Below are 12799 nucleotides of genomic sequence, written 5' to 3' on the forward strand. Positions count from 1 at the left end.
ATGCTTGTTTTATGTTTACATCCAGACCTCCAATAGGAAGACATAAATGATGTGATTGCACTGTCATTAAATTTTGCTTTGCTGAGTCCAAATTGTGTTTTACTTCTTGTGCTACAAATAGTCTTGTGTCACAGTAAAGACCTGGACTATATTGTTGGCGAATTTGTGGTTTGTTTGTGCTGGCAAAGTGCCCTGATAGAGGAGCAGAACACCCTTAAAACAGGGCTTGAAGAATTATGATCATCCTCAGTTATTGCAGTGCAGACACAAACAGGGCTACTTCCTCTAAGAATTATTACATCTATGAAAGTTCTGTTGGTCTAAATAAAGTTATTATAGTGATTTATATCATGCACAGTTTGCAGAACACTGATATCTTATTGTTTTGATCAGTCTCTCTTCTTGTCTCTCTTTTTCCCAGGTGGACAGGACACCTTAGACATTCCCCGACTCCCCGACCCCTCCACCATATTCCCAGTTCCCCATCGGCGTAAAGCCCCCCCTCCACCGATCCCTGATCCAGATCCACATTGCCTCATTAGCCCCTTGGAGAGACCTAAAACACTTGAGTTTGCCCCTCGGCCTCGGCCCACTCCTGCAAGGATGAGAGCCGACCCCTGGAAGCTGGGCTCTCTGTCACGGACCCTCAGCTCGTCACCAGGCAGCAGCTGTGACAGCCCCCTGGGGTCTGGGGACAGCAGCGCTAGCACCGCCAGACCTAATCTGATGGACATGGACATGGAGGGCCAGAATTTGGACCACACTGTGCCCCTGTGTGGACAGTTACAGCCTGCCACTCTGTGTGGGCAGCAGTACTCGTAGTGACAGAGCATCTACAAACCTGTTTCAGGACTTTACAGCCTGGGCTGAATAAAAAATGCCTACTGATGTCTGAGCCGAGCAAGTGCACTCACCGAAGTTTGATGCGAAAAAACATCCCACTTCTTGTCGTGTTTTTAGGCACTTACCGGAACCTCTTGTGTGCCCTTCGACTGAGTGTCATAATAAGGTGTGAAACCCTTACAGCAAGCCTTTCCTGTATAGTGTGCACGAACCTGCACAACACTGAGGGTCAAAGAGGCCTCTTCTAAGCCTTGTAGTGCGCTCACTCACCTACCTTACCCAGCACCCCTTTCCCACTTTGAAAGCCATTACTATGTGCTCCAGTGTCCACTTCATCAGCACGCCACGACCAAGTTACATTTCCTACAAGACTCACAAGCAGAATTTAAAGCTTTGAAAGCCATTGAAGTACTTTAGAAGATGATTTTTGACCTTGCTAACTGTTCATTTCTATCCATCTGCTTGTGTGTTTTTGACCGTCTGTGTCATGTTTTTCTGCTCGCATCATTCCACTAATCTTTCCTGTCTCCTGTTCCAAAGTTAACAGAAAAAGGCCCATTCACTATTCCATCAAAACATTACTTGTTTTGGAGATTCCACAAAAAACATAGAGCTTGGACTGTTTAAAATTCCTAATGTAGAGTGTCCTTGTTCTTATGTTGCACGATTCGATTTGTTCTGCACAACATCTTCCACTTATTCTCCTGTGTATGCTCTGCCTTCAACCTCACAGGTCATTTCACTGCAAAAACTGCGACAGGAAAACCCCATTTCTCACAGTACCAGTGGACTCGTTAATATCCTTGGCCTTGTACAGTAAAAACAGAGTTTATTTTTTTCAGTGCTTGCACCATCCCTGCTGTAACCTGTAGGCAAAACTTCTTTTTCTATTGGTTTGGCTGACCAGGTGTGTTTCCACTATGTGTCAATGTGCAGACATACTGTACGTTGTTAATGCGTGGATGAACAAACTGGGTGTATTTCGTGTGCTGGTGCTTTTACAGTGCATGTCGTTTTACGTGTGAATGGTTCACTGTACACTGCACATAATGCTTCTAGGACATTATACCACTGGTTTGTCTTTTATATGTTTGGACAAGACAAAATCATTCCTCATTAGCAGTCAGTAGCGCTCTGTATGAGTCCTGTTTGTAACCCTGAGGACACAACCAAGGATCATTTTATTCCAGCATCACTTGATGGAAAGATTCCACCTGACTTTTGTAAACAACTTTAACCTCATGTTCATCTCGGACGCTTCACTTCTCCTCTGACCTGCTGTATTCAACATCAGTGGCACTTTAGGAGCCATGTTGTGCAACTAAGTTAGTCTCTCCGTGGACTAGAAGTCTCGGCACAAAGTGCTCTGATCATGACTGACAAATCAACTTTTATCTCCGGAGTTGTTTTTGTACAGTGGACATGGGTGCATTTTGCTGCACAGATGGTATTTACTTGACTGTGCAACTTTCTTTAGGTGAGTGAGTGTGTGAATGTATGAATATGTGTGCTATTATTTCTATGGGATGGTGACAATCCCATTGGTAGAAGAGTGAGCCAATAACTCATTCTTGTGTGGTTAAGAACACTGAGTATTTATTAAATTTATTGTTATTATTGGGAAAAAAATTATTATTATTGCAATTCTCTTCCTGGGATATCTGTATATATTTGTTAATATAACAGGAAAACCTAGGAAACAACTTACTGAAACGTCCATGTTGTCTCCAGTTTCAACCTGTGACATTTCGGGGTTAAATGAGGAATAAGTGTGAAATGTGATGAATGATTGCCCTGAGAGATGAATAAAAAACAAAGAAAGATGCTTGGGTGTCGGTGCTACCTTGGTTATTTATTTCCATGAAGTAATCATAAGGATTCCTGTTTGATAAATGAATGTACCAGCAAACAAAGACAAGTGTAGTAACTGATAAAATCCTCTAGATGGCACCACTGTGAGCTATGATGTCATATTATGTCCAAGTCTGCTGGTTTTCTCCATGTATTGCATTCCTGTGGTCCCTCTCTGACACTGCAGTTCCTATAGAAGGCAGATGAAGGTGCATTAATGCAGAAAAAAAAACGGTTAATGAGGATTTGTGCATCCAAGTGGAAGGTTTATTTTTTTCTGAGTGGGAAACAAAACGTGATATTTCACCTTGTCAGCCTGTGAGTGTCAAAATGAATCCAGGCACATGCTGCTGATGCGGACGATAAAAACATGCACTCCATTGCTGTGTCTGTCACTGTGACCGCCAATCAAACACCCTTCTAGACGCCAGCCAGTTACCTAGCAACCCCTCTTCACTTCCATGGCGATGCTATTAAAAGCAACAACAAAGAAAAAGGATAAAAGGATGAGGGGCCTAAAAATGAAATGAGGGAGAGGGAGAGATGTTAAAGACCCTGCAAAAAGGATTCAGCAGGCTGTGTTGTCTGTGTTGTCATGTGGCACGTTCACGTCCAACACACAACATGTTTATAGATGCAGCTGCTGTGCCACAATAAAGACCTCCCTTGTGTGTTTTCCTTCACACTTTCCTCAACACCTCATTTCACCCTTTTTTTCCACCATATTTCTGGCAGTCTGCAAATATAGACAGATTTTGGAGGTGACAGTGCTGGTTAGCACTTCAGAGAGAAGATGAAGTGGGGACAAAGGAGGAGATACAAAGTGAGTGCAGGTGGATTTTAAAGCGAAGACATGATAGATTTTTTAGAAATGATCTGCTTCAGAGATTAAATGTGCAAAATGTTACGTATTTTAGTAAGATTAATTGGAAAATAAATGACAAAAGTGCTGGTTTGCTGATGTTTTAAGGTATATGATAAAGTGTTATTCCACATATGTATTGGTTTACATACATTTACACAATAAATGTATAAATCTTCCACTGGATAGAACTTGTAAAATGAATGTATTGTCATGTGCAGATAATGTTTTGAAGTACATCTGGTAGCTCTGAGCCAAATATTCCTTTTGAGTAAAACCCATTATCATGTTAATTCTCAAATTTCACATTTTGACCCAAGACTGTATCTTGGAAACTTCAGCCAACCAACATTTCTGACATGATTTGGTAAAATTTCTCTACTTTTATTCTAGAAGAATTTTATTTGTAGACCAGTGTAATTAGATTTCCTGCCATTTGGCATCTCTGCAGAAAACTCCTATCATGACTCAAAAGCATTGCACATGGAACTGATAGTTTTTTAAAAATAGATCTACCAAGTTTAGTTTTAGATTAACCTACATAACTCTTAACACTGTCAGAAACATAAAAAAAAACATTACACATCTGCATCCTATTTATATCATATGTTCTTACACTCATGCTGAGAATGTGATGAGATGATTTAAAACTACAGGTGGCTCTGTTTCATCTGTTTCATCATCATTCACTCAAGTATTTCCTTTTTATGCAATCGTACGACTATACTCCAGTGCATTTCAGAAAAATATTGTGCTTTTTATTCCACTGCATCCTCCTTTCTCAAACTTAGGGCCAGGCCTCAAAATGGGTCACTTAACTGGTTTTATTTGGTCAGTCACAGTGAAACACATATCAATTATATGATTCATGTTTATTTGGTAGATGTTAACGTCGGTAAAGCCATGTTAGACATAGAGGAGAGGCTGGAACAGGATCAATCTGGACCACATGACCCTTTCACATTGAAACACTTCCCAATGTTTATGCTCTCTATCAAACTGATAAGCTACAAGAGAAGCTACTCACTGCGTCAACTATAAAACCTGAACCATAATCATCACTGTAATAATAATCCAGAGGCAAATTCTTACCCATTTGCTGAGTATGACAACTTTTTTGTGGGTGGGCTTCGTACAACAGTAAAAACCCTGTCAGTGTTAGGGTTTTACTGCACAGTGGCCACTTTTACTTTCTATACTTCGGGTACATTTTGACAGTCTAGTTTTAATTATTTTAAATGTAGACTTTTACATGAGTAGAGTATGACTTTTTGTGTAAACTACTTCCTCATGTGTGTACTTCTATTTACTTTTCCACAAATGAGCCGACGCATGATAGACACTGTTGTCCATAAAGTTGGAACTAAATATTTTTACGTCTTCTCATGAAATATGTCTCATGATAATGTGACTGATTTTTGACAGATAAAATGTAACTGGGACTCACTATGTAATCATTGCATCTGATCAGTGATGATTACTGATGTGTATAAATAGGAATAAAAAGACGAATGTGTCTGAAAACTAAATTTTTCCAACTTTATGGGCAAAAATGCATATGTTTTCATCTACAGTCACCAGTAATCAACAGCTCTAAAGGCATCGTCTGGTATCAGATGGACAAAAGTTTGACAAAGTATCCCCTGACATACATTGTGAACCAGAACAACAGACAACCAACATAATGTTGGTGCTCAAAAACACAAACAGCTACAAGCTTTGGACAAAAGATGCTGTCTGCATAATATTTCTCATACAGACTTCTGCCATGTTTCAACTCTGTGGCTTGAGTCTGTAACGGGGGCTTTATGTGAGACATTTCACATAATGATGATCAGGGTTATGTTTATCACATGTTTTGTCAGACCTGAGGACAGCAGCCATAGTACTGTTTTCAAAAATGAACACAGTGACACTTTTAAAGCTGACAGCACAACAGAATTCCTCTTTGTTTGAAACTTTATTCATAATCTTCATTTACCAATCAATAGTGCATTCCTGGGCTAGCAGTTCAGTAAGACCAGTGATGGAGGCCTGTGATGTTTGGATGTTGATGTCTTGGAGGTGGGACAAATCTTCCAGTGACAAAAACACAGTCATTGCCTTGATTTCTCCGGCTTCGAGTCCTTTTTTTCCCCTCTCCACCGACACAGAAACAGTCAGGCGGTGAAGATAAATAAATCTCCCAACGCTCTGGTAAGAGTTCCTCAGAGTTCATCCACTCCTGTGTTACCGGTTGTCTCACTGGACTGAAACAAATGTATTAAGTGAAGAGTCTTTCGGATTGAAGGGGTCAAAGGGCATTGCACATACTCTGAGCCGATTCTGGATCCCTCAACCAAAGGGACACCAACAGAAATACCAACAAGTACAGACACAGTCACAAAGCAGCTCTGTGAAGGAGCTATTAAAATTCTCTTTTCTATCTCTTGCTTTTCTTTTCCACTGATAAAGTAATTCTGTAAAGTAAAGCTTTTCACAACCATAAAACTTTCCATTTTTGTTATTTTTTTGTACATTTGTATCATATATTCACAAAAACTACTTTGACATTTGACAAACATTTACCTCAAATGACATCAAAGTAAAGATCGAAAATAACACAGCCAGTAGTTTGACTTATCCATCTCTTTTTGTTGTGCTTTTTGTTGTTTGTTTTCAAAGCTACACTGATGCAGAGATCAGGTGTCTCTATCTCTTTTTTTTTTGCACAGACAGCTTGTTGCTCACAATAACAGCCTCAGAGTCAGTTCTGCCATTTATCAAGAGAACTGATCAGCCAGAAATGAACCTGTGCCCTTTATTTTTTTTAATGTGCAGCTAGTTTATCCCTAGACGGTCACACACATTGAGCTGGAATGACTTAGCACAGCAAGACAAAAACAAGATGGCTGACTGGTGCCATGGAGAGAGGACCATGGGAGGAGACCTATCCCCGAGAGGCTCGTGGGTGAGCAGACGAGCGCAGGCAGCCATGGAGACCGAGTCTGCAGGTGCTGCTCCTCACTGTTATTTGTTGAATCGTCTCCTCTGGGAGGCAATGAGCAGAGACACAGGGTGCACAGAGGCACATGGAGAGCAGTGGAGGCTTCTGCACTTCACATAAGAGCTCAAATCAACCCTAAAACTGGGTGATGCTGACAAAAAGTACACAACTGCACGACTGATCTGGATGAATAATTATACTTTTGATTTTCTTTGACATTTCCTCCCTGCATTTCTGGAAATCAATTAAATGCAACATGTGATCAAAAGTATGTGGACACTGCCCTCACAATTCTATGATAGGGTTTTCCTTTCTGGTTATTGAAATCTTATGGGACACAAAAATAATCTAGATTGATATGAAAAAGGTTTCCAGACATCCTTCTAATTTAAATATTTTAAGGATGAAATATTTGCGTCAAAATCTTTTTTTGTGTTTCAAAAGGTGTGGCTGCATCAGACAGACACAAAGAAATGCAAATGACTTTTTTGTTTATTGTTACCAAGATTTTTGACAGTTACCATGTTATGCCCTGGATGTGTTTCAAGGGGCTTTATTTTACCGAAATATCCAGTTTTGACCTCAACAGAACAGAGAATGGGTAGAAGGGAGCATGTGACTTATGAGAATAACACAATACTGGCACAATTCACTAACTTGAGAGTGATTCTTAATGCAATATATCACAAATGCATGGGACGTCCAAAACCCTTTTTCCACCACTGTAGTTGATAAACTGTTTAGGACTGAAATACAGATAAATATTAATAAATATTAATTTTATTCATCCCTGGGGGGAAGGTCAATGTCCATGCTCATAAAAAGAAAATAAAGAATAATAAAATTAATAACGAATGCAATATTAATGTCCACTTTTTGGCTCTTGTTCTTCTGTAGGCTATAAACTGAGGTGTGTTATATGTTGAGTGTAGCTAGTTATGAGATTAATGTACTGCAACATGTTACAGTACTAAATTTCAAGTATTGGTTAAATCAAAAACGTGTATTCATAAGTAAATCCCCTCATCAGTGGTCTGATGAAGATTTGAAGTTGGTTAGGTGCCTTCAATGCTAAGCACTAATGCTAATGCTAAGTGTTGTGTTTAGGATGAATAAAATGCAGAATTCAACTAAAAAAGACAAAAATGTTCGTGATTTTAATGGAGATGCACCCAAATATCTGTTTTTAATGAAAGCTTATTGTATCTGTTGAATACCACATCTACCCCAGCCATGTGTATTCAACAAGAACATCATTCAGTGCAGGATATTCAAAAATATTTTATTTATACATAATATTTAGAAATGGAACTTTATGACCTAGTTTTAAAAACTTCTTAGAAAAGTAGTGGAATCTAATTACTTATATTTTGCCCCAAACCACCAACAAATGTGCAATATCAGTCAGTTTTTGTTGAGTTTCCAACGCCATCTATGGTATTTGTCTTCAACTGATGGAAAATTGACCTGTTCTGTCCTTAAGTAAAAGGACATGTTGGTTATATTATGATTATATTACTTTGAGGAAGGAATTAAAACAGTTTTAATTATATTCTAATAGGGCAACTAGAATCTGTTACCTCTAACACTAAAAATAAGTTTCCTAACATTGTGCAAACTAAAAGTATTATCTTTTCCAGTTTATTTATTATATTTAAAAAAGACCAGCCAAATTGATCCACAATTTATTAAACTATACAATAAAAGAAAAAATATAAATCATTGTGATACTTTTGGTGTGTCCTGATGTTAGATAAAACAGTGCTGTCTAGTCCATGAAGACAATTTTTGGGGTTAGTAGTGAAAAAGAGAATTAGTCCTGACCTCAAACATCCAAAACCATTAAGGTGAACATAAAGATGTCTCCAAGCCAGAGCTTTTCACTAACATCAGTACCAGATCTCACTGATGCTCTTTATGTCCGATTAGGATCAGATCTGCTATGGTTTTGACACGAAATACAGTCACTTACGGGTGTAAAGCTCAGGTGTCCACATAGTTTTGGCCATGTAACGTATTGTGATAGACTTTTCGATAACCCTGTGTCTCGGCTGCCAGAGTGACTCGGAGCTGCAGCTGCGTTACTGGCGCTGACGTTGGCCTACTTCTGCCTCCACTGGAGCCTCTCTGTATCATGCTGGTCTCTTCTACGCATGATGCCGTCTCTCCAGAGTCCCATTGACACACTTAGGACTCTATTTACCTCCTAGCAGGTCACTGGAAAATGGGGAGGGAAATCTTTTAAAACATCTTTATTTGATTTCCCCTTCCACTCTGTGAATTTCTTAAGCAGTGGAATTGGATTTCACCTCTTATCTCTCACCTTGGCTGAGGCAGAAGGTGACCCTAATTTTTTTTCCCAGATATGTTTCTTATTTGATACCTATTCTACTGCTGTGATCACAGTCTGTCACCACCTTCTGTGTTTCTAAAGGGCGGAATGGATAAAATAGAGGTATGAGAGAACAGTTTAGTGGCAGCATGCCATGACAGAAAGCAACAGAGCAGATATAACCCCTATGCCATACGTCTGAAATAACGCTCCAGAGCCGCACGTTACATGCAGGAGGTGGGCTTGCACACAGGAAACAGGAAACTGGGTTTCATGGCATTAGAGACAAGGGAATTCAGGTCATGCTTCACAAATTGTCAATCCAACCTTCTATAGAACAGGGCAGGCAGATTTCAGCCTGCAGTAAAGCTATAGTAAAAGCATCATCAGTGATTAGGCTTCACAAGTCACAAGAGAAAAAGAGGCAAATTATTTATGTATCTGTTGAAAGCTAGCCATGGATAACCACAAACCATATCATCAATAGTGTTCTCCAGTTCTAATGTTGTGTGTTATCTGCCCTTACAGCTCTTTTTAGTAACAGGTTTATCAACAGACAATAAAATGAAGAAATCTCAAATGGCACACTCACTGAAGTGCACTAAAGCTGCGTGGTCCAAGACGGCGGTCTAGACTGTCAGGACAGAAGTGTGTGTTTGTTTTCCCTGCACTGACACTGCCCAGAGTCCCCTCAGTTTGTTATGGACGTCTGGGAAGCTTCGGCATTAGTGATATAAGGTTGGATTTCTGAATAGAAATGTTAATGTGTTTGTGGCTGTGGAGTTTCCAGCTTGCTTTGAAACTTTAAAGAGTGTCTCCATCTAGCCAAACCGCGGTTGATGGTACTCCAATTCCTATTGGCTATTTTCCATTGTGACATCATTAACAGGAAAACAAAGGGAAGCAATGATAGGGAGGGGCTTCGACAGTCGCAATAACAACGATAACACATGACCCAGCAGGGGCTTTGAACAACAGATTCAAGACACGCCGGTTTCCACAATAGCACACCTGATAACAGCAGAACTGCTGGAGTATTTTTGTTTGTTTGTTTTGTTCCTTAGGACAAAAAAAGCTGCACACACGGATGCCATTTACTATTGATTACTACTGAGTGTGATAAACATCGAGAGCAAATTAAAAACCCCAGTAAACGGATTACAAACACTTGAATTAGCCCTTGAATTGAAAAAACAGTCCAGAAACTGAGACATGGCATCCAAGAATTAAAAGAGAGAAAAGCATTAGATGAAGCAGAAAGGCAGGTTTTTTCCCTACTTTAAGTCAAAATAAAGAAAGACTTGTGGTACTAGTCTGTCCCATAGCCTGGGCCTGAGTCAGCCCTGTTGTGACGGGATAGCAGGTATGATGGACAATCAAACTGGGCTATGGTCTTGATATGTGTCACACAGACCCCTCACCAAACCCTGCTAATGCTCTGAACTACCTCCACACACCCCCACCCTCCTCCTGGTGTGGCTGGACACCCCAACCTCACTCATCTCCTTGAGTTCAGTACAGATGTGGAGAAAAGGCAGAGTGGAACAGAGAAAAAGAGAGAGCAAGAGAGCAGAAACAAAATGCATTTTATGTTTTCAAAACATTAAATCACGCAAATGTCCATTATTCATATGTATGATTTGAATCTCCTTTTTCATTCCACCACAAAGACTGTTTCATATGAGTATAATACAGCATTTCCTTGTTTTTTGATGTTTTTTTAATGTTTGTTTGACTGTCTGCATCTAGGGAAGAGGAACCACAGCACCTGAGGGAGAAAAGGGGAGAAGAGGAGGGTGAAAAAGAGGGGGAAACAGACAGCATTTGATTTGTCTCCCGTTTTTTTGTCCACCGCTGACAGGTGATTGGTCGTCTCTTCAGTCTGTGGGCTGCGCTGTCATCAGGGGTCAGTCTAGGAGGAAAGGAGGTGGAGAGAGGGAGGGTCGGAGTAGGACTGCTCACAGGGGTCGAAGGTCAAGGATTAAAGAGGGTGAAAAGGTCAGGGGTTAGCCCTGGGTTTCTTTGCCGCTCTCTCGTTCCCGCTGTCCACTTTTGCTCATCTTCATCTCTGTCAGCTGGATGTACCGCAGCACGTTGGTGTCTGTGACGCAGGATTTAGAGAAGATAGAATCAATGTGAGGAAATAAAGAGAAGAGGCTCATTTTAATTCCAATCAATACAACCCTAGTTTGTCAATGCAGTTAAGTTTACACCCCTAACATTGAAAATAGATCAAGCTAAGTTGTGGTTCAGGTTTCTGCTCTAATAACATTTCAGAAAATTGACGTTTCAAGGCACAAGTTGAACCATATAATATGATGTGTGATATACAAACGGTAATAATGATTTCGTGACTCTCTATGTCAAGGGCGTTAAACATACAGCCCGTGGGAAAAAACTAGTCAGCCTAAAGGTCTAATCTGGCCCGCTGCATTAATTTGCGAAATACAAAAATTACACTGAAGACACTAAACATCAAGGGTGTCAATCTCATTGTTTAGTTATCTCAAGTAAAATAATACCATAATAATCAATAAATAATGACAACTCCAAATTTTCCTCTTGGTTTAATGTGAAAAAAGTAAAATGACATGGAAACATTTACATTTACAAAACCATCCCTTCAATAAAATGTGAATAACCTGAACAAATACATACACACTGAAACGTCTTCAGAAAATTAAATGCTATTGATATTGCTATGATATTGCTGAAATTGCAAATATTTTCAGGTTTTCATCTTCATTTAATTCATGTTGCACATGGTTGTTCAGATTATACATATTTTCATAATGTAATTTTACTTTTTCTTTTTTTTTTTTTTTTTTACACCAAGACAAAGAAAAAATGTTGGATCAATATTTATTGGTTATTATGCCTATCATTTTACTGGTCCAGCCCACTTGGGATCACATTGAGCTGTATGTGAACTAAAATGAGTTTGACACCCCTGCTCTATGTGAAATTACATCACATAATCCATATTAAAATATACAATAAGCATCAGAGCATGAGATCAAACGCAAGGTAAACAACAGCATTAACTTAAGTGGTATTTCACAGTTAAAGTGAAAAGACTTAATAGAAAGAAGTGGGTTTTAAGAGCAGTTTTGGTTTCTGTAATGGACTCCAGTCCTCATCGCCTATAATAGAACAACTACAAACATTACAGACAATATTAACAACATATAAATATTAAAGTCAGGAGGGTTTACATTAAGCAGCAACTGAATATCCTCAAGCAGAAGCAACATGTGTGTAAATAAACCTGCCTTCATTCTCAACAACAGGAAAAAATAATGAGCAGAAAATCATTACATGCCATATTTACAGAATTACTTTCCTGTCATTCCACAGTTTAATCAAAATACTTTTAAACGTAAACTTTTAATCTCCTTTTTAGCTTTTTGTCCAATGAATTTACAAATACCCCTCAGGTCTCAGATCATATTTGTACTCTTGCCCACAATCTATTTTATTTCCATTGTTTTATAATTTAATAAATCATTACATTTCACAGCATAAGAATTAAAAAACAATTTATCATGTGGTTATATTTAGGACGGAAATATAGAGCTCTTAAATCTTCTTATCTTCTCATTCCTAATGATCTGCAGATGCCAGGCTATTAAAATGAACAGAGGAAATTGCCTGAATGTACAAACACACCATGGTATTAAAAACAGAGCTCTCTTTATCTAAATGTTCCAGGTTTGTTGACACTGATGCATGAGGTTGATTTTGTCAGAATAAGACATTCTATTGGAGCAACAGTATTCACACTGCAGTTAGTGGAGGAAGATGTGTTCAGATATTTTAATAAAAACGGTGAAAATACTCCACTACAAGTAACTGTTCTACATTGCAAACCTTACCTAACCTACCTTACCTAACTTATTGTCAGCAAAATTCTAAAGTAAAAGGA

General features: G+C 39.0%; 2 protein-coding genes across 3 annotated transcripts in view; one reads left to right on the top strand and one right to left on the bottom strand.

Annotated features, from left to right (window-relative positions):
• map3k10 (mitogen-activated protein kinase kinase kinase 10) overlaps positions 1–2668 on the top strand; it is a 50705-nt gene extending 48037 nt beyond the window's left edge. Inside the window, exon 12 of one of the 2 annotated variants that reach the window (XM_030151713.1) lies at positions 422–572. In XM_030151713.1, coding sequence (XP_030007573.1) covers positions 422–439 — 18 coding nt within the window. In that variant the 3' untranslated portion in view covers positions 440–572. Of the gene's footprint in view, positions 1–421 lie in introns of both variants that reach the window. The other variant, XM_030151712.1, reaches the window with a different exon arrangement.
• A 5522-nt stretch (positions 2669–8190) lies between these two features.
• The window catches only part of ttc9b (tetratricopeptide repeat domain 9B), a 35636-nt gene continuing 31027 nt past the window's right edge, over positions 8191–12799 (bottom strand). Inside the window, exon 3 of the mRNA XM_030151833.1 lies at positions 8191–10975. Coding sequence (XP_030007693.1) covers positions 10881–10975 — 95 coding nt within the window. The 3' untranslated portion in view covers positions 8191–10880. The remainder of the gene's footprint in view (positions 10976–12799) is intronic.

This window comes from Sphaeramia orbicularis, chromosome 13 (assembly GCF_902148855.1).
Source record: "Sphaeramia orbicularis chromosome 13, fSphaOr1.1, whole genome shotgun sequence".
Classification (NCBI taxonomy): Eukaryota; Metazoa; Chordata; class Actinopteri; order Kurtiformes; family Apogonidae; genus Sphaeramia; species Sphaeramia orbicularis.